At 40.9% G+C, this 22,402-nt stretch overlaps 3 protein-coding genes across 3 annotated transcripts; 2 read left to right on the top strand and 1 right to left on the bottom strand.

Annotated features, from left to right (window-relative positions):
- The first annotated feature begins 91 nt into the window (after window positions 1-91).
- Window positions 92-5,314, top strand: ERI2 (ERI1 exoribonuclease family member 2). The gene is made up of 8 exons (XM_054270813.1): window positions 92-175; window positions 309-448; window positions 1,162-1,289; window positions 1,430-1,586; window positions 2,117-2,217; window positions 3,081-3,162; window positions 3,672-3,760; window positions 3,971-5,314. The coding sequence occupies exons 1-8, from the start codon at window positions 153-155 to the stop codon at window positions 5,312-5,314; spliced, it is 2,064 nt and encodes a 687-aa protein (XP_054126788.1). The 5' UTR covers window positions 92-152.
- A 1,461-nt stretch (window positions 5,315-6,775) lies between these two features.
- Window positions 6,776-10,287, top strand: THUMPD1 (THUMP domain containing 1). Its single transcript, XM_054270814.1, has 4 exons — window positions 6,776-6,991; window positions 7,269-7,449; window positions 7,778-8,026; window positions 8,593-10,287. The coding sequence occupies exons 1-4, from the start codon at window positions 6,776-6,778 to the stop codon at window positions 8,919-8,921; spliced, it is 975 nt and encodes a 324-aa protein (XP_054126789.1). The 3' UTR covers window positions 8,922-10,287.
- Window positions 10,288-14,747: 4,460 nt separating this feature from the next.
- On the bottom strand, window positions 14,748-22,034 carry LOC128933814 (acyl-coenzyme A synthetase ACSM4, mitochondrial-like). Its single transcript, XM_054270917.1, has 13 exons — window positions 21,834-22,034; window positions 21,169-21,379; window positions 20,569-20,776; window positions 20,310-20,453; window positions 19,907-20,063; window positions 19,528-19,607; window positions 18,668-18,791; window positions 18,075-18,155; window positions 17,862-17,963; window positions 17,380-17,507; window positions 16,584-16,683; window positions 15,680-15,799; window positions 14,748-14,834 (listed from the first exon to the last, which is right to left on the bottom strand). The coding sequence occupies exons 1-13, from the start codon at window positions 22,032-22,034 to the stop codon at window positions 14,748-14,750; spliced, it is 1,743 nt and encodes a 580-aa protein (XP_054126892.1).
- Window positions 22,035-22,402: the final 368 nt, after the last annotated feature.

Below are 22,402 nucleotides of genomic sequence, written 5' to 3'. Positions count from 1 at the left end.
ACGGCCCCGCGCTGCCGGGGGCTCTGGGATGGTGCTGGGCGGCGCCAGGGCCGCGGCCGGAGCAGCCGAGCGCCGAGAGCGCGATAGCGCGATGGGGGTGGGCCCGCGGGAGCTTTGAAACGGCGGCAGCGCGCTGAGGCGGCGGAGCTGCCATGGCCACCAAGCGGCTGGCCAGGTGCGGGGCTGGGGCGTGGTGGCGGTGTCCGGGCGCAGAGGGGCCGCGGCGGTGGTGGTGTTGCTGTTGGTGTCCGGGCTCGGAGGGGCCGCGGCGGTGTCGGGCGGCCCCTGAGCCCGGTCGGTGTCCGCAGGCGGCTGGGGCTGGCGCGGAGCAGCGGGCGGACGCGGAGCGGGGCGCGGGCGGGCGCGGGGCAGCGCTTCGCCTTCCTGATCGTCCTGGACTTCGAGGCCACGTGCTGGGGAGACCGCGACCGGCGCGGGCCCGAGATCAGTGAGTGCGCCCAGCTGGCTCTGAACCTGTGGCGTCTTTATGTGTCCTCCTTGTATTGGGTTCCTTTAACCCCTGGCGTTTCAGCCCCAGTGTAACGGGATAATAGATAGATATATTATATAAATGTGTGCATATATATTGTCTATCTCTCTCTCTCTCTCTCTATATATATATATAAAAATCACAGAATATTCTGAACTGAAAGAGACCAACAGGGATTATCAACTCTAGCTCTTAAGCGAGTGATCTATACAGGGATCAAACTCACAACCTTGACTTTATCGGCATCATGCTTGAACTCTATGTTTACACACACATATATATATATAAATAAATAGATATATTAAAATCTCTATAAATTTCATAATATAAAACTTTATATATAAAAATTCTCAATAATAAAATTTTAGATATATAAAAACTTTATATATATAAAATTTTTATATATAAGCATTTTTATATATAAAATTATAGAAATTTATTTTTATTTTTAATTATATATATATAAATAAATTAATATATATATAACCTACTCCATTATATAATATATATATACATGAATATGTGTAATGGAATAGCATCATGGAATATGTTGAGTTGGCAGAGACCCATATGAAAATGGTCTCATTCCTGTGAACAGTTTTAACCTTTCTGGCTTTGTGTTTTGGTTCTGTTTTGTTTGTTTTGTTTCTTCTTCTCCGTGTTTGTTGCAGTTGAATTTCCAGCAGTTCTGTTAAACACCTCAACAGGAGCCATTGAATCTGAATTCCACATGTATGTGCAGCCCCAGGAGCATCCTATTCTCTCTGAATTCTGTACAGAACTAACTGGCATAACACAGGTACAATTATGACTTAACATTGTTTTGTAATTGTATAATTGCTGTTTACAGTTTTATTTAAGGAGGCTATAAAGAAATAAACCTCAAATGAATTTCAGTGCATTCTAACACATACATGCTTCTTGTTCTGTTCCTTGAAGAATCAAGTGGACCAAGGGGTGCCTCTCAACATTTGCTTATCACAGTTTATGAAATGGATCCAGAAGATACAGAAGGAGAAGAAAATTATGTTCAGTACAGACAGTCAGAGTAATGCTACTTCAGAAGCAAAAGCGTGTGCCTTTGTTACATGGACAGGTAAATAACATTTTCATTTGCTTTTTCTGCACAGTAATAACATTAGGTGGCACTAGTGAGATTGTGTCTTTACTCTATACAGCCAAAATCCTATTATTAGGTATTAAAAACATGGAATACTGGGATAAGACTGAAAATATGAAATCCATGAAATCCTGACATGTTTGCTGCATCTTTGACTCCAGGGTCTGACACTGTTACATTTTTCTGCTTTAGTGAATTTTATGATCATTTTTAGTGTATCTAAATTAATTAGAGATCTTTAGATCTTTGGGATCTCTGTCTGAAGTTAATTACTAACAGGGGTTTGCTTCTTCTGGTGTCCCATTGCAGCAACCCCAGTGTCTCCCTTGGACAACCCTGTCACAGCCTGTGCCTCCTGCCTCCAGCAGCACAGGGTGCTGACAGTGTGATGGTGTTCTGTCCCTTTATGTAGGTTTTTAGGCCACCCAAAGGGACACACAGGCCACACTATGTGGATTTTAGGCCAGTTCTGCAGTGGTGGGTTGACTGTGGTTCTCCCTGCACAGACTGGGACCTGGGTGTGTGTTTGCACTACGAGTGCAGGAGGAAGCAGCTGCGCAAACCCGACATTCTGAATTCCTGGATTGATCTCAAAGCGACCTACAGGGTGAGAGGATGGACAGACAAACATTTCTACCCACACTCACCTCAAAGGCTGACTGCACCTGGGCTTACAAGGCAATGCTTTGTGTCCCAGTGACCAGAGTAACCTGGTTTTATTTTGTGTTGTTACTGCTCAATAACCAACTGCCCTAGAACTCTGTGACCTTGAATGGAAATCTTAATGCTAGGAAAAGATTGCTGTTTGATAAAAGAATGATAATTATGAGAATTTATGAGCTGCTCTTCCTTTCCTGACATGTTTTGCTCTCCTTGCTTCCTATCTTTTTTTGTTTTATGTGCTTCTATTGCTGCCTTGTATTGCTGTGTAGGAAGTTGTCATTATAGTCTGTTTAGAGGTACCTTACAGGTAGGCAGCAGAATTAGGTTTCTAAAGACAAACAGTGTGAATATTCTCCCTTTGCAGTGATCAAATCAGATACTCATATTAGGAGCAAGAAGTAATACTCACTTTTTTCACTTACAAAAAAATCCATACCTATGCCAAATTCATGCCCATGCCTTTGATTTCATCTTAAGGTATTATTTATAGTTTTATTCTTCAATGCTGGTCTGTTAAGACTTTCATCAGTGTAAGTAAGCCATAGAGTGCAGACAAATTATTCCAGAACTCAGACAAAATGGACTTACTTAAGACTGAGAGAAGGGATTCATGTTTCTTTCCATTCTGATTTCTAACAGGGTAAGTAACTTATGGTCTTATCCTCACTGTAAAATGCAGATACCCAACTTGCTTAATTTGCATTGTGAGATTTATTATTTGTAAGGGGATATTTCTGAAATGGCTTTGCTTCACTAGGGAAAGGTTTTTAAATGCTTCATATTAAGCACCTGCATTTCTCTCCTTAGGCCTTCTATAACAGAAAGCCTAAGGGGCTCAATGGAGCTTTGCAGGATTTGGGGATAGTGTTTGAAGGACGGGAACATTCTGGTAAGCATCATGATCCTCATTTTAATATATATATAAATGTATGTATCTTACAAAGCTAAATTGTACTATTTAGCTCTAGTTAACCTAAAGCAGCTAGTCATTGCTCTTGAGTAGTTACTACTGTTTCAGATTATGCCATGTTCTGTCCAACAGACCATCAAAACAAGAAAGGCAAAGTGCTCTGAGGTCAGTTTGTTATTTCTAACCTCATACTTCATTTCTGAAATCTCTTCTACTGTTATTGAATGTATGTTCACAAGATCAATTTATCAATTTAAAATTGTGAATAGATACTCAGCTCTATGGATAATCCTTCAGATGTTTCAGCACAGAGAATTATTTGGAATTTTCTACTTCCATTCCCTTTTTTGAACTAGATGACTAAGTGTCACAGTTCTGTAACTCCTTGTCATTCCTGTAAGGCTTACCTAGATTACCTTTTTCCAGTAATGAGAACTATTCCCAGTAGCAGTTAAACAGAAGCCATTAATATAACCATACTTTTGAAGGGTTGGATGATTCCCGGAACACTGCTCGTCTTGCTTGGAGGCTGATTTGTGATGGATGTGTGCTGAAAGTTACTAAATCTTTGGATAAGGTTAGTCACTACTTTGTATCTTCCTGTCTACTTGCTTTGTAGCCTGGAATACAGATGAAAGGTGAACTATTCAAATAATAAACCCAGCATCCTGACTGTGATTTGGAAAGAACATCCTTAGGCTGATATGCTTATTAATTTTGTGTATTTATTCCCAAAATGTCTGGGTATTCACTTTCCAAAATCTGCTTTTGTTTACGGACTCCCTAGGCACATCAGAAGAGTAATTTAATTTCCAGAACACTGACTGTAAATGTCACTGACAAGACTCCACTGGGAAGTAAGAGCAGACCTGAAACATCTAGAGATGGAACTTGTGAAACGAAACCTCTGGCTGAGAACAAACACAAGGGTATTGCTGGAAACAAGATAAATTCTAATCTCCAGGCTGGGGAGCAGCAGATCCCTTGCACTGATCCCTCTGCAGATGTCTGTGTTGTACCCAGCAGCAGCTCGAGGACTGAATTCCATGCTCGATGCCAAAGCTCTTCAGCAGCATCTCCTGACAGGTTTCCTGCTCCCCTGGGTCAGGCACAGCCATGTCCCAGCCCTGCACCAGCAGGAATCCAGCAGGGTCTGAGCATTGGGCAGCCTCTGAGAACAGCCAGGCCCAGCCTCCCAGCACAGGGGTCAGGGCTGGTGCTGGTCTCCACCACCATCCCCTCAGTCACTGTCTCCACTGGGGACATCAGCACCAGCTCTGAGTGCCTGTCTCTGCTGACAGACTGGGAAGATGTTGCTTTGATACCAGAATCTCAATATGAACAAAATCCAGACTTTGTTCAGCTCAAGGATGACTCAAGTACAGACAGTCTAACAGTGTCAGAAGAAGAAACTATTTCAAAACAACTGGCTGTGACAAGTTCAGATAATCAGAGTTTGGAGGAAAGTGTGGCACCCATGGAACCTCTGAGGTCTGTTGTTTACAAAAGTCCTGATACTACAATCTATAATATAGGGACAGTTCAAAGGCAGACTTCAAAATTTTCAGCTTTCAAGTTACCATCTGCAAAGGGAAATGCTGTTCCAGCACAATCAGCATTAACTGGAAATTACTCTACTCCTTTAGAGGCTCCTAAAAGAAAGCCAACTAGTCCAAAAACATGCCCACCAGCAAAAAAGCAGTCTTTTCATATATATCAAGAGAAAACTTCCTCTTTTGATCACTCCTTACCTTGGAGAAGTTCAAATTTGCCCAGAGTATTTCCTGCAGTGCTGAACTCCACAGTCAATCTGAATGAGCCTGTGAGAGCTGTGAGAAATGGAAAATCAACTCCCCCTCTGTGTAACTGCGGCCGAAGAGCCAAAAAACTCTCTGTGTCAAATGCTGGCCCAAATCATGGCAGGGCATTTTATTGCTGTCCTGTTGGCAAGCAAGGAGGAAATAAGAAAAGTTGTGGATACTTCAAGTGGGAATATGCACTTCTGAAAGAGAAATCTAGTGGTCTCACCTTTAATGCAGATGCTTTGACCTCTCTTGGAACTGTTCCTAGTAATTCAGAGAATTCTTCCAACAAAAAATATTGGTGTCTTAGACCCTCTATGAGAACTTGAGAATGGATACAATTTTTTGTCTGAATCCTAAACTCTCTAAGTTTCATGCTTAATGGAATCAGGACAGTCAAATTATGTAAGATATATATTCTCAGAATGGGACAAAAAGGACAGTTCTTGGTTAATATAAATAGAAAGGAAAGTTGCTCAAACACACAAAACTATCAGCAGATCATAAAGTAACTCCTTAATAAAGTGTGAGAGAACAGGCAAAACTATAAGTGCTAAAATTAGAGTATGAGCAGCTGTTGGTACAATTCTTGAATTTCTGTTTTATCATATATTTTAAATACTTTACTAGTCCAGTCCTTAAGATTTTATTTGCCCTTTTTTTCCTTGTATATATATACTTGTAATGCCTACAACTTTTAATTTTTGAAAGATTTTAAAATCTCTTTACAAGGTGTTGCACATCAAAAGTGATTCTTGAAGCAATAGTATTCTTTTAAACTCTTACAGAGTTTTTTATCCTTTAAGTAATAATAAAGATAAGATACTGATATTTCATTAAATGCTTTATTTAACACATTACTGTTGAGCTCTTGCCTCTCTGGGTTTCCCATTTCTTTTCTATCAGTGTCTGCTTTAGCTTGTAGTGTAGCCCCTGGGACAGACAGATGGTGGGAATCAGGTAAGAATGTATTCAAACCTAAACTAAGAAGGATATAGTGTAATGTCTTACTTTACATTACTGTGTAAATCTGCAATGTCTTTCTTTGTAAAAAATCCTGCAAAAAAACAGCAAGTACTTTAATTTTTTTCCCCACTTCTACCACAGTTTCCTTCCAATGGTGGTTTTCTTATATTGAATTTGGATCAACTGCCTTGGTCAGTTTTTTCTACAGATCAGAACCTGTAACAATTCTTGCCCCCTTAATTGTCCAAGAAGCTCGAAAGTTACAGCAGGGAGAGGGGGCTTTTACAGGCCGGGATGCACACAGACACCTTCCTTTAGGAACTACGCTGTGAGCCACGACTGTTCCGTTAGCACATGTTCGCTATTTCTCCAAGCCTTCATTTACCTGTTCAAAGAGTCTGGTTTAGCTGGTCCCTCTGCGCTGTGACACCCTCGGGACTCGGACAGGGTGGAATTGGCCGAAGCATCTCCGTGGAGCGCACGGACGCGGCGTTGCAGAGCTGGACCGAGGGCTGCTCCTCTCCCCTCAGCTGCGGAATTATTAACACAGGTTTTAACTCTGGAATCGGAGCTCGGGGGAAGCGAAGGCATCAAGGGCTACGAGTTTGGCTGCGGCTGAGCGCGCCACCGGAGTGCTCGCCACCCCGGGTCTGCGGCCCGCGCTCCGGAGGCTCGCTCCTTGCGGGTCGCTCCCGCGGCTCGCTCCCGGGGTTGGCTCGGCGGTGCCCGCGGCCGCCGCTCCAGGCGCGGCGCTGTGCCGGGCGGGCGGGCGCGGGGCGGGCGCGGCGCTGACGCCATCGCGGCGGTGCTGGCGCAGCTGCCCGATGGCCGCGGCCGAGCCGGCGGCGCGGAAGCGGCGGCCCAAGGGGCACTTCGCGGCCGGGGCCGGCCGGGCCAAGCGGCCCCGCGGCGCCGGGCGGCAGCTGGAGGCCGGCATGCGCGGCATCCTCATCACCTGCAACATGAACGAGCGCAAGTGCGTGGGGGAGGCCTACAGCCTGCTGGGCGAGTACGGGGACCTGCTCTACGGGCCCGAGCAGGTGCGTGTGCTCGGGGCGGGTTGGCGGGGCGGGCAGCGGCACCCTGAGGCATCGGCTCCTCCGGGCGTGTGGAAGGAGCCGGGCGTGTGGAGGGAAGCAGGTGTGTGGAAGGAGCCGCGTGTGTGCACCACGCCCCCGAATGCCCCAGGTTCTTTCTGGGCGAGCCCCTCGCAGCCCCGCTGCCGGCCCGGGCCGTGCCCTGTGCCGCGGGCCCATTGCGGGCTGTGAGCCGGGCATTGCTGCTCGGAGCTCACCGACAAACGGTGCCTGTGTGAAGTTTTCAGATCACGAGGAGAGGCTGTCTGGAAGCGACAGGGAGGAGGATGAGGATGATGTCGAGGCTGCTCTGAAGAAGGAGGTTGGCCAGATCCGTGCCTCGACGGAGCAGAAGCTGCGGCGGTTCCAGTCGGTGGAGAGTGGTGCCAACAACGTGGTCTTCATCAGAACCCAGGGCATAGGTGGGGCTTCTGCTGATGCTGAGTAATGCTCTCAAAGTGTTAGTAAGAGGCCACAGAGTGTGGCTTCCAAGTAACATGTGTATATCAAACAAATACCCTTCCCTTTGGCCATACTACTGAATTTTGTTGTTAGTGAAGAAACTAAAGGTAGAGGAAACTGCTTTGACAAAACAATCTTTGATTTAGTTTTGGTATAGTAAAACAATTCTTATATAAAGGATTTGAGGCTGACAGCAGTGCAGCCAAGTTCCCAGCTTATTGTTTAGAAGGGGAAGAGGAGGAATAATGCTTTTTATTTGTTGCTCATACCCAACTGTTTTTCTTGTAGAACCTGAGAACCTGGTGCACCATATACTGAAGGATATGCATACCACTAAAAAGAAGAAAACAAGAGTCATTCTGCGCATGCTGCCCATTTCTGGGACTTGCAAAGCTTTTATGGAAGATATGAAAAAATACACAGAAACGTTTTTTGAGCCTTGGTTTAAAGCCCCTAACAAGGGTACTTTTCAGATTGTTTACAAAGCTCGTAATAACAGCCATATGAGTAGGGAAGAAGTAATTAAGGAACTGGCAGGTATGTATGATTTTCACACAAAACAGAACAAGATTGCACGCACAACATGGGTCAGACTATTAAAAGAGGTCAAATTGGACATACACATTTTTTGTTGACTTCTAAAAGCTTCTCTAACACTTAAAAAAGCTTGACATGAGTATTCCTTGTTGGTGTTGATGTCTTAAGAGACTATAAGCAGAAGAGAGAACAATGTTGAATATAATTTGCAGTATCAGTTATATGTGCTTTGAAATGACTGCTATTAGGCTTTCTCTCTAGATGCTTTATTAAAATAATAATGTTACAATTTCTGTTCAATATTTCACTCATATAAAAGCTGTACCTTACTCAAGTATTTTATGAAATGGATAAAAATTAAGAGAGGAAGCAAGATCCTCCTCAGTTATAGCCAATTATTTTTATAATTGCTTAAAATGGCAGAACAGAGCGGGACTCTCGGAATGTACCCCCAGTTGGACTGAAGTAGCTGAAAAATTATCTCACTGCAATTTCTGAGAAACGAGACATGCTTATGCTCTTAAAGTGTTTTCCCAGCATCTTTTAAATTGCATCTTCTTTTACAGGAATTGTGGGCAGCCTCAATCCAGAAAACAAGGTTGATCTTAATAATCCACAATACACAATTGTGGTGGAAATCATAAAAACCGTCTGTTGCCTAAGTGTGGTGAGGGACTATGTTCTCTTCAGGAAATACAATCTGCAGGAGGTGGTGAAGAGCAACAAAGAAGATGCACAACAAAAGCCATCAAGTGTGACAGAAGAACAGAATTCAGAGGTAGCTAAAGCAGAAACTGAGGAGCAGGAGAAGAGCTCTAAAGAAGTAAAAGAAGAAAACAAGAATCAAAGTGAAATAGAATCTGAGCCCAAAGGGAATGATGCTTTGATAGTGTAGAAAATGTGAAATAAGGGAAAGGTAAATGTAATCCAAACATATAAAAAAAATTGCCCTGGAGTTCTGAAAGGGTGTTGCAATGAGGAGAGGGGTTTTGTTTTGAAGTCCTGGTTTTAAAATCCACAAGTGTAAGAATTTTAATGCTCGTTGCAGGTGGAACTGACATTTCAGCAGAGGTAAGGGTGCTCAACAGTGCATCACCTTTCTGGTGAAGCTTGCTGTCCTCCTGCAGCTCTGTTCTGCATTCCCTATACCTGGCACACAAAGCAGGGGTCTGTGCATGTATGTGTAGATGTGGCCACCCTGACATGTATGGACTCTCCTTTGTTACATCTGGAGGCTACAGAAGCCAAAAGGCAGCACAGAGGCAGCTCTGAGCAATTACTGTCAGAGAGATCTGGAAAAGAGTTGGTTGCAGAGGGTTTTGGAAAGGAAATGAGCTGACAGCTGCAGAAGTTGGTAATATTTTTCTGTGTGAACAACAGAATGAGGTAAATCTGATAATTTGATGGAGGGATTTATACATATATTTATATATATACACAGATACGCTGTCTTGACTTGAATGGAAAGAACTGTTACAAATATAAATACTTGAATATTATGAGATGATTTAGAGTAAAAGATTGGACTGTTTTAGAACAATAGTACAGTGCAGGCATTGCAGATGGTTTTATCAAAAACTACATGTGTGTTTACATTAGCTGTGTATGCAGCACTTACTGGTTTATAGTAAATGCTGTAATCACTGAATGGAATCCTTTTGAGTAATTTCCTGCAGATAGCCTTTTGCTGCTCTTTCCAAAGACTCAATCCTTGAGGGATTTTATAAAGTGTTTCTTGTTTAAATTTTTTTTCTTAAGTCTCAAAGTTTGAATTTAAATACTGATTGGAAGCTTCTTGTGAAAGAAGCTCTCCATTATACCATACTAGGTAAGGGGAATTAAATTTTAATTTTTGGTACAGTTTTAACTTTTTGGTATTAATTTTGTTTCAGATTGAAGGTAATGCTAGTGAGTCTTTCTGTTGTGCTGTTGTTGCAGTGGACTGTCCCTGTGACCCCTAAAAACCACCCAAAACCAGTGCAGCTATAACTTGCTTTCCAACAGGGTTTTGAGTATGCCTCCTGTAGAACTTTCTAGCTTTAGTATTTCATTTCTAGCATAAAAGCCTGTGTGTTGCTAATGGGAAAAGACTTACCTTAAAGAACACAATTTGTTACTTCTCTTGGTTTAATGAAAAGGACATGTTCAAGTCTTTCATAATTTATATTTTCTTCTTCTGTCAGAATTGTTTCAGAACTTGGAAAATGAAGAGAACTTTTTATTTCCCTAGTCCTGTCTCCATTGCAGCTCATTTATTAAAACTCTGCTTTCTTATGTCCTGTGGTGTTTAAATTTTTGAAGATTTTTTGTGTGTGGATTAATGCCATCAATGTCTGAGTCACACAAAGGAAAGAATCATCTGAGACCAGACACAAAGGCCAACTGTGAGTGTTTATTGGTGGCTGATGTTGGTAATCATGACAGCCTCCTTGACTTCTAAGGACAAAACTCAGGGTAATAACTGGGATTTTTAGTTTTCTTTCCTCCTCTCTCTCACTGACCTGTCTGCCTACAGGGCTTACCGTTTACTTCTGATTTTTCACAGTTTGGTCTTACTTAACATTCAATGTTTAGACATTAATTCTCTGGCTTTTCTGCTGTGCCATCACTTTTGGGCTCAGTGGTTCCCCCATGGTCAAATGGTGCTTCAGTGTTTGGAATTCAAACCTTCATGGACAAGCCATAAGACATTATTATGATCTCCCTAACATGAAAAGCCAAATAATTGCTGTCACTGCCAGTGCTGAGGAAAGATGTTACAGTACCCAACCATCAGCTGAAGAGGTGATACATTGATGGTGGAATGTGGTGTACTTAATTTGTCCTGATGCTGACTTGAAACTCAAGGATGGTTTGAAACCCTGGCCCTGAGATTCACTCTTCCTCTTGTGCTAGATTAAAACCCAGATTGGCTTGAGAAACTTGAAGATAATTTAAGAACAAGCCAATCTCACAGCCTTGGTGTTTCCCAGTACTGACTTGCCTTTCTTGAGGGTCACAGCTGTGTAATTAAAAAATGAATTTACATGTAATTCAGTGCATTTATCATTTCAGTAGTGAAATACAGTAGGGGAGATCTTTAAGTAACACCTGTAACTCCCACTGATTGGAAGCAGCTGGTAATATCCTGTGCCCAAAAGAATCATGCTGCAAAATCCTTCCTGTATTATATTCCTATTCAAAGAGCAATCACCCTGTGCTTATGCCATCTTAAAACAGCTAATCCTGTAGTGGGTTTACAGCAGAACCAGGAAAATCCGAGATAAGTAACACTCAACAACGTCTTTTTTTTTTTCCTTCTTTTTCTTTTTTTTTTTTTTTTTTTCTGGTTCACAAGTGTTTTTATGCTCAATACAGCCTTTGCCATAGAGTTCAGCTACTGCTTATATCTTCTGAATCAAGTGCTGTAGCAGCATGGTGTGAAGTGCAAGGGCTACAGAGAGGTCACAAGAAATGTGAGATGTGACCTAGCAGGGATGATCTAAACCTCTGCTGTTCCCATAACCTTGGAACAGCTTGACTGTTATGGAAATGTCTCACAGTCTGAACTGACACCTCAGCCCAGGAAATCCTTGATTATATTTAATCCTGAAACTCTATGCAACCCAGTACTGGCTAGTCTGATCACCAACAATATTAAAAAACATTCTCACAAAATAATATTTGGCACAGAGTTACATATATTGCGGCTTTCAGTAAAAGCACTGCAGATACAAAAAATAAGGACTAGTCAATTTTTCCCTTTTCTATCACCATTTTCAAGTACCTTTTCTCCCATGTACATTTAAAGTTATAGAGAATATATTGCTTTAGAAATATTTCAAAGCAGCAGAACAGCAATGTGATCTTCCACCCTTATTCAGAAGGCTGTTCTCTTAAGACTGACAGGAATTAGGATGGAATACACAAAATGGAATACGCAGAAGTCCAGGATGAGCATGTTCTGGTGAGGAGCTCAGCAGCAAAGAGCACCACTCTGTGTTTCTCAGTTTCTTCCTCTGAATGTTCCCAGAGATCATCTTTGACAGTTATTGAACAAACCCCCACTTGTCTGGACAGAGAAAAACAACACAACTTTGCAGTTTCATTACAAACTGTTCTCCTTTTCTGTAGCAAGCCTGCACATTTAAGTTTCAGGCTCTTTTTAGGATTTAGCTGGCAGACAGCACGTCACTCCCAGTGCCCAACAAAAAGAGTAAGTTCTGGTTTAGAGAAACAAGGAATATCAATTGGTTGACTCAGTAATTCCTCAAGGCAGTAGTGCAGGACAAACACACCCCCCTGAAAGTGAGCACAGCCTTGGTAGCACTGAGGGGCTTTGTGTGTTTGCTTGAAACCCTAGGCAGTGTGTCAGAGCAAAGGCTCCTGCCCACACATCAAACAGAAATGCTTTGATTCACCAGTTTGTTTCTTCTTTTTTTCCTGGTCAGGTTCAGGTTATCATTGCAGAACTGCAAGAACACGTTGTGAAGTCTGTCTGACCCAATGTGCAGACTGAGCAGGCTGTGCTGCAGCAAAGAAACCTCCTGAACAAGCCCTTCCCTGCTGGAATGAACAATTTGTGCCACTACCAGGGCTCAGGGAAAAGTCTAGCAGGTCTGTTCAAAGCCCAGCACAGACCAATACCAAAAACCTAGAAACATGTTGCAGGATTATACTTTTAAATTTGCTTTACAATCAATTACTTTCAAAGTTCATAATTAGATTATATTTAAAAATGTATTGCTTAAATGGAATAAATGTATTACTTTAAAAATCTGATTACTTCACTTCAAAGTGGATTACTTTTCCAAAAAGTACTCACATTTGAAAACTGAATGCCCTTAAAAAGAATCAGATGCTGAAATTGTGAGCAGATCACATTTTTCAATGTTTTTTCGATTGCATTTAAAGATCTAATCTGATTTCTTGTTATTCTGTCCAAAAATGGATTACATTTAAAATACAACATTACATTTAAGATATCCAACATGTTTTCCTTCTGTTCTGACTGAATGAAAGAGAGAAAAATTAATCTCTCTGAACAAAGCTGTAATACAGGAAAAGGGAAGGGAAGTTTAAAACCCTGCTACAGCCAGGTTTGAGCACAAGCTTATTTTGTTCACTTTTCTTCTGGTAGAATCATATTAAACTAACGACTTGCTCCCATGGGGGATTTAATTTTCTACACTCACTAGAAGTCTGTGAGATTGTGTTTGAAGATAACTTTATTTTGGATTTTAAGGACTTTATTTGGATTGTAATTAACAAATTAGCAGCTGCTGAGCTCTGTTGCTCTGCCACAGCTGATGAAGCTCAGACAGCGATGGTTAGTGCTGAATCTTAAATCTAACACTTGAGTGTGATGGCCAAACCTGGCAAATTACCTCTTCTATTGCTGATCTTTTCAATAACAAACCCTTTTCAAATAGATAAGCTTATGTACATTTCATTTATAAATTGTGTTCATTTTTTATTCTTACAGGATGACTATTTAGACCTTGATCAAGTAATAGCAGAAAAGTTGGTTTTATAGCAACAATCTGAAATGCTTTTAAATAACTAAACCCAAACTTATCTAAAGGCTGTTCTGTTTTTCATTAAAGCTTAATTCCAAGTTTTGGTATTGTGGGAAAGGAAGTGAAGTTGTAGATCACTTATAAAATGCTCCTGCTCAATGGACTGGCTAAAATAACTGAAGCAAAGTCACAAAAATCACAATCCAGAAAATCTGAAGGACCAAGTTCCAAACCCATTCTGGAAATGCATTAAGCATTTCAAGACATAAAACTAAATATTAACTTTCTTACTAATGCAAGCATAGCAGTTTTATGTGCCAAATGCATACAAAACCCATATATTTATATATACCATATATAGGTATATGTGCACCATTAAGCACATACTGTGAATTTCTACAACTAATTTCTCATTATGCATAACAGCATCATCTATGATTTCTCACATACTGAACATAATCTCAATTCCAATTTCATTTACCTCAGAGGGGTTTTTAAAGCAAAAGATGGGATCTTCTGTTCATATCTGCTTCAGACTACTTCCAGCCTTGCATTGAGAATTCCACTCCTGGCTAGTGCTTGGAAGAGACAAGACACTTGCAAAAGAAAAGATACCTACACATGGTTCTCATGCTACCCCCAAAAATGTGGATTTTGAACCTATCCAATAAAGCTGCTAATCCCCCATCTGTTACAATGCATTTTTAGGACTTTTACAGCCACTATCCAGTGGCACTAGAAAAGATGTTCTTTTCCAACCTCTTCATAATGTTGCATTTTTGGAACCCATATAGTGACCATACTAGTCACCATGTCCTTTCCATAAACTTTGGATGTCAGAGTAAACTCTCAGGAAATAGTGAATCAAAATATATTTGATGTAAAATACCTTTTCAAATGTGGGCATTATATTTTTTATTGTCTCTCAAGAATAACATCAAATAGAAGCTGGGCTGCAAGAGGGATGGTGAGGAAGTCTCAAAGGGAAAGGCTACTGAAGTTGTCTATTGAAAATTTTATTTTTCACCCAGAATAATACAATTCAGTCAGGTATTGACATTGGAAACTCAGCAAGCAGGCACAAATATCACATGTTGATGTTACCTGTAGTTTTTTGATGCTCAGGCACTTAACAAAAAGAGATCAGAATGATGGTAGCTATAGTAGTGAAATGTTTATAGTGCTAATGGAATGGAAGAAGTTCTGTTCAATTCCAAACAATGCTATATCCGTCCCCACTCTTTGTCTCTTAACTCATTCCTCTTGATCTTCCCAGTGACTGTCTTTGGCAGCTCTTTGACAAATTCCACCTAGATAAAATAAAGAGAGAAGGCAATGCTGCATGTTCTGCAGAGCTGGTTTTCCAAAACTCTCCAAGCATATGTGGAAAACTGAGAGGGCTCCCATCAGTAAGAGCTGCCTGCCTCAAATCCAAGCCAAACCAAAGAGCACATTGTGCCACTTGTGAAACCATCTCTGGGTCTGCCTAGATGACCAAACATCTGTACAGCTGCCTCTCAGCTGCCCAAACATCTGTACAGCTGCCTCTCAGCTGCCCAAACTGAGTACAGTAACTCAAAGCAGAAGGGCAAGTGCCTGAATGGTATCAGAGTTCAGAGATGAATGACAAAAAGAAGAAAGAAAAGGATGTTACAGTCCCAAGGTCTTTAATGGTTCTTAGGTCTGTGAGTTCTGCTCAAGTTAGCCAAGGCATTGCAGTAGATCTTTTCCTGTGGTGCTGGGATTACCAAGAAACACCAAGTGTATCCTCTTGGCCTTGTGTCAGTTTATTACTTGTAACGATCAGTGGGTAAAAACTTTAGATTCAGTCATATGCTACCTTAAAGGCATAGGGAGTGCTTGTTTGAAGGTTAAGCACAAAATGGAAAATTATGATTGTGAGTCTGACTTAGAACATGGAAATCTGACTGGGATATACAAAACCTAGAAAATTCTGAGAAGTTTGAACAAGTACTTTACACAAACTCATGAAAAACATTCTAAACTAATGTTATTTAGGAAAGGTCTTCTGGAGCCAGTGAAATGAATCTTTTCTGCTGTCTCTTTCAAGTGAATCATGAAAATCTAAATGGTAATTCTCCTGAGATTTAGGGAAGGGTGCCCTGTTTTAAAGTTTCTTCTCAGAAATATTTACCTTTCTAGGGTATTTATATGGAGCAGTAGTTTTCTTAACATGGTCCTGCAAGTCACGAGTTAAGCTCTTCAGGTCAGTGGATGGAAAGGTTGGGGACAGAACCACAAATGCTTTCACAACCTGTAAGGTAAAATTAACAAAAGTGATCTGATACCAAATTTATTTAAGGGCTGATGTGCAGTTATCAGAGAGCAGTGCTGCTCAGAGTCACAACAGTCATGAGGAACAGAGAAACCAGCACAGGGTAAGAAATGATTGTGCCAGCTTCTGCATGTATATGTGCAGAAGGGAAAGTCTAAAGGACAGTCTTACTACAAATAAGACCCCTTTCCCTTCTCAGCAGCAGCCAAGAGGAAGAGGCAATAAAATGTGTCTGTGGAGTTCTCTCTGAAGCTAAGGGACAGTAAGCACTGTTATCCTGGCACAGGACTGTGCATTTACCACACCTGCAGCCTATATCTAATTCTCAGGCAAGTGCAGTAGAACGTTGGCTACACCAAGAGTCATAAATGACAATTTAATTGTATAGACAAATGCTTAAGAACAAAGGCAAAGTAAACATCACAGTAGTGTTCTCCACAGAGAAGACCTTGGGATGAAAAGAAACTCAGAAGAACAAAGGCATGTAAATGGGAAGGGATTTTGCTTGTCAGCCCCACTAGGGCTATCCATGATGGAAGTAGGTGTGGTGCTCAGGGACATGGTGTATTTGTGGACCTGACAGTGCTGGGTTCATGGTTGGACTCAATGATCTCAGAGGTATTTTCCAACCTAACCAATTCCATGATTCTAAGATGACATTGTTGCCTTAGAGCTTTAAGTTTTTCAATAAAGTAGAAATTCCTTGATATCATTACATATTTGGACAAATGCACTGCTTTCCCCCTCCATTCAGCATCCCTACCTCTCCTCTGAGGGGGTCTGGGCTGCTGACAACAGCTGCTTCTACCACAGCTGGGTGCTCTATCAGGGCACTCTCTACTTCAAATGGCCCAATGCGATACCTAGGTCAGGAAAAAGAAAACTGAGGTTTGGCTCTTGCTTTTTGTCTGGAAAAAACAGTACCAAAAGTTTTTAAATTTTCATGTTGAGGAAAAAAAAACAATGCCACAACAAATCAATAACCAGTTATACAAATTTTAGGCAATATATTAGAGCTGGCTAGGTTACAAGTAGGAGCATTTCATAGTGGTGTTTGTGGCAGAGGACTGCTGGGGCTGTGGGTACTTCTCCATCTGTCCCCTCTCCTTGGGGCTCTCAGGCTGGAGCTCCATCCCACCCTGTGGTTGGGGTCTGCAGCAGCAGCCTGTGCCATGTTATGGGATCACATCATACCATATCAAGTTCTTTCCTTTCAACATGTTAAAAATAAATTGTTTCAAAAGCTCTTTGAATCCAATAGATGTTGCTTCAATTTTACTCCAAAAATAAACTAGATAAACATTCCCCCTTTGCCAACTGAAGTCTTCATTCTTTGTTGAAACACACGAGATGTTGCAGGGGAAATGGATACAGTGTCATCACAGAGAGGATACTCCAGGTCTGTGAAAAGCTAATAATAACAGCAAGTATTCCAAAATCAAGAAGTCAATACATTCCTGTCACAGGATTATGATGCCAGAAGCTCACATGTAAGAATACACAACACAACATGTGAGGATATACAATGGCAGGTTTGGAATGGGTGTGTGCAGACTGACCCTGAAGAAATGATGATGTCATCGTCTCTGCCAATAAACTGGAAATATCCCTCTTCATCCATAGTCCCTCTGTCTCCAGTGACATAAAAATCCCCACGTTCACTTTCTGCAGTTTTCTTAGGGTTGTCCTTAAAGTAGTTTACAAGCAGTAGTTTAGATTTTGAGCATGCATTTGCTATACATTATGCTATAACACACATAACAAGTGCACTGCAACTTAATTTTTCAGTCAAGGATGTACTGATATTGCTATAAGATACAATAAAATAGGTTTAAAATAATTTCTATTCTTTAAGAAAAAAATTAACTTGATCCTAAATTATTTTCTTTCATTTTCTAACACCCACCAATTCAAATAAACAAATTACCCTGGTAATAAATAATAAAATGGTGAAAAATGTCCAGCCTTTAGGACCACTATGCAATTGGAGAGCCTTTGGGGAGATTGGTAGTGGTGGCAAGGAATAAAATAAAGTTCTTACTAAATATTCAGAGAAAAAACCAAGTGGCCTTATAGGTTTGCTTCTGATAGCAATTTCCCCCTGTTGTCCTGGAGGCAGGATATTGGCATTTTTGTCTACGATCTAGAATGAAAAACAGTTCTTATTTTAGTCCAATGGAAAAACAAACTCCAAACACAAATCCAACCAAACAAAAAATCCCCCACGACAAAATCTAAAGAGCAGTCAACAAACCTGAACATCATAAAGGGGAGCTGCTTTCCCCATTGATCCAGGTTTAATCTTCATTCCTTTAGAAATAGAGCAGATTACTCCCTGTAAAAAAATCAAAATCAAACCAAAGCTTTTCAGAAGAAAATTGCTACATTCACACTTAATTCAATAAATATAGTTTCTAGACTAATTCTAAAGTAAGGAATTAAGATTCATAGGATCTTATGTGTCAGTGCTGTATGGTACAGATAAGCAAAATCATAAAACTCCCTGAAATAATCCTGTTCCATTCTCTGTGAAAAATTCATGTCCTCTGCTAAGCAGTCTTCTTCCCTTAGATTCAAACTCTGCCTTCTTGACTGACACTGTTACTTGGAATCAGCTTAAGGACATTTGTGGAAATATTACAGCACATTCCCTCCCAAACCCTCACGTTCCTGGCAGGTTCTGTGAGGAGAGCCGTGAGAGGGAGTTCTTTCAGGGGTTACCAGGGAAGGGAATTACTGAAACATTCACAGAAATGTGAAGGAGGAAACAGAATGTGTTCTTACAGCAAACCTTACAGCAAAAAGAAATTCCAGAGATTTAATAGGCCATTGTCCCTACAGATGTACCATTTCAGTCTGGCCATACACTTCATGGATGTCCAGCCCAGTGTAGCTCTTCCACTGCTCCATGACTTCTGGGTTGAGTGGTTCCCCTCCACTTATGCAGTACTTCAGGCTCATGAATTTGTATCTTCACAGGGAGTTAAAAACAAGAAAGGCAATACTTAAATCTAGAGGGGAGACCAGGAGCAGACAAGGGTGAGCACCATGGGGAGAGCTGTTTACTGGGAGAGTTAGTGCCACAAAGTGGGGAAATCAGAGGGGCCCTGATCCTTCTGCTCTCAATACAACAAGGATATCACTCTGTGCTCAACACTCTCCATAAGTAGCAGTCAGACTTAAACATGTGAAAAATAAAATTTTTGCTGAAGTCAGCTGGGATTATAAATCAGACAATACTGATCTGCTGAGCCAGGGCCCTGATTGCTGACCCTCTGCAAGAGGCCAAGCAAGAAAGTTCAAAAGGGAAGGAAGGAACAATGACAGGCAGTGAGAACTGGAACAGGGGGTGAGGTACAACTGCCACAACAAATAATTCCCTCACAGTTATGCTGACATGCATTTTCTAGGATGAAGTCCTTCCCAAAGTCTGAACAATTAATGTGGTAGACAAAAATTATGACAAAGTATTTAACAGACTCTCAGTTTCATACTCACAAGTACAGTAGCATAAGTCTCAAATTTATGAGGGAAAACATCAAGTTTCTCTGATCAAAAACCTCAGCAAAACTCAAATTTTTCACGATGGTCAAGGATTCTCATCAAGGATATTTTCAACTAAATTATTGCCCTAGTTTGGGTCAAGCAGTTAGATATATATATATATATATATATATTAAACATTACTAAATAATTTTTTTACATACTTGGACAGATCATTTTGCACCAGCATGCGGAACAGTGTTGGAGCACCGACCAGGGCATCAATTGGGAATCTGCAGAGAGTCTAGAGGGTTAAACAATAAGAAGGACATGTGAAGCACTAGAGTGAATGGCAGGCATTTAATGCTGTGTTTGGATGAGTTTTGTTCATGTGCTCACCAGCTATGAGCAAAATGTATGAATGGATTGCATGTTTGTTCCCTTCTGTATACAATAAAAAATGAAAGTAGGGCTTTATACAACAAATACAATATCTCAAACACTACTATAAAACACAACACAATGAAATCTGTGGATGCTCTCAAGAATTGTTTTTGGCATGCCTTCTGCAGATGAATACATTTCCATGAGTTTTTCCCTTACATTTAGGATAACTTCTGAGTCAGTCTGTGGTAGGTTATGTATAAAGACACATGATCCAAAAACCCAAGGATCAAAAAAAGATGCTATTGAGGTTAGTATCCATCCTGTGTCTGCAGTGTTCCATATCATTTGAGAGGGAGTCAAATCCAACCAGTACCTGATAGAGAAAAAAAAAAAAAGTAAAAATAAAATATACCCAGAAAGAGGGTAAGAGATATTAATTGGAAGATTGAGACACTGGGGTGATCCTAGTCCCTAGAAATTTGATGGAGTTTTTGCTCTGATTTCAAAGGGAGAAAGGCTGGGGATGTACACTGGTACTTCTTATTCAGTACTTTTTTACAATAGCTCTACTATGCAGCTTCAATTATCTTATGTTCAACAAGGCTTAACTCTTTCATACCTTTCACTTAAAAGGGGTCTGAAACCAAGACTGCCCTGGGAATGTTGAGTCATTTTTGGAGAACCTGTAGTTCCACTGGTAAAGAAGATCATCATTGGGTCTTGAATCCTTGCTTTGATGCAGGAATGGTCAGCAGATTGATTTCTGTAAAAACAAGAATGGAATTATAACTTCAATGGCTGCAGCTGATGTAAATGAGTGCTTGTGGGAACAGGTCTGCTCTGTCCTTGTGACTGCAGTGGCACTCAGTCACACTCACTGGTACAGCTCAGTGAAGTTCAGCCATCCCTCCCTGCTGCCTTTGGACACCATTAGCTTGGTTTTCAGGAGCTGGCACTGGGATGCCACTGAATCCACTGCAGGAGCCAGTTTGTCAGTGGTAACGATGCACGTGGCCTTGGATGCCTGGAGTCGGTACAGTATGTCCTTGGCTGATAACTGGGACGTTCCTGGGATTATGACAATTCCTGGAAGACAGATAAAGTTAGTGTTGGTGTTTTTCTATGTCTGATTCTTTTCTAAGAACCTAAGCTATTAAATATTCCCAAACTGATCTCTGATATGGATTTGCCCTGGTGTTCCCCAGCCAAACACTTAGATTAGATTAATGCAGATGTCTGTGCTCTCCTGTCAGTTATGAAATGTGGACCTGCCTGGTGACTTCCACGGCTCTTCCCTGCCTTCTGGCATCTTCTTGCCCACTGCATGAGCTACTTCTCCTATGGCCCCTGGTGAAAACCCTTCAGGACTGCCTGGAAGCCAGTCCACTCACTGGATTATTACACTATTTTTCCTTGATAAACCACATCCATTCTTGATCTTCTCAACTGATTTGCAATGACCATTTGACCTCACTGACCTGCTCTCATACAAGCCACCTTGACCAGCCACCATTCTGGAATTCGTGGTAGGATCAGGATAAGCCTGTCTCCCTTCTGCAGCCCACATTCTTTAGTCAGTACATTGGCCACTTTCCGAGACAGGAATCCCAGCTCCTCAAAGCTCCACTTCACTTCTTCTCCTTCGCCATTTACCCACCAGAAAGCAGGGTTTGATGGTCTCTTTCCAGCCTATGAAACATAGGAATTTAAACATAAAAGATTTTCTTCTGAAAGACCATGAAATAATGCACAGACATCTGCAAATTACGGAAGATCTGAGTATTTGACATAGCTGGCATATTAGTTATTTTTTTTTCTTGTCCCTAAAGGATCAAGATTTGCTGTTCATCAAGCTCAGTTATTCCCAATAGATTCTCCTTTTCTGAACTTGAAATGTTTACCAGCCTAATTGTCTCCAGATCCAAGTCCTAATCTGGATCCTATTTCAGTTTAAGCCTTTTACTGTGCATTAATGGTCCTACAAAATAACAATAAATAAAGCAAGAAAAAATGAACTTTTGTATAATTTCCGAATGCAAATTTTACTTGGCAGCTGACTGCTTTTATAAAGAAGAAATCCCAGCTTATTTCAAATGAAATTTAAAATTAAAGTATTTCATTGGCACAACAGAAGATCACCTACCTTTTCAATCTCAGACCATTTGTCCAGTACATCACTTGCAAAGTTAAAGTACTTTGGTATTTCCTGTTTGCCCTGTCTGATGGACTCATACTGGGAATATACATCAGAGGAAAGCAGCCTGGGATGTCCATGGAAAGTCCTGTTAGGAGGCTTCAGAGTCCACAAGAGTTTTAGATTCTGTAACTTCAACAGCAGCTTCATGGCTGAAGACTATGTGTCTAGACACTGTACACTATATAAGAATTGTTGCTATGAATCCTGCAGCAACAAACAAACAAAAACCAAACCAGCAAAAAAAAAAAAAAAAAAAGAAAAATAATATTGAGATTATCCAAAGACAATCCAGTTATGAATTAATGAGTTCTTCATTAAAGTCACTTGGCTAGTCAGAGCCAGAATGAAGATTTTAACATGCTAATTAAATGTTAAGTTCCCTATCCTCCTTTCTCATAGCTTTAATTTTTAAATTAATTGCCCACAAATCTTCACAGTAAAACACAACATCAGATATTATTCTTTACATTAGAAGAATATTCCTGCTTCATACATGCAGTATCTGATTATCAATT

Source organism: Melozone crissalis, unplaced genomic scaffold (assembly GCF_028551555.1).
Source record: "Melozone crissalis strain CALT ecotype California unplaced genomic scaffold, PUWL_Pcris_2 ptg000012l_1, whole genome shotgun sequence".
Lineage (NCBI taxonomy): Eukaryota > Metazoa > Chordata > Aves > Passeriformes > Passerellidae > Melozone > Melozone crissalis.
The sequence above is the reverse complement of the archived record's forward strand: the minus strand, read 5'-3'. Positions and strand labels throughout refer to the sequence as shown.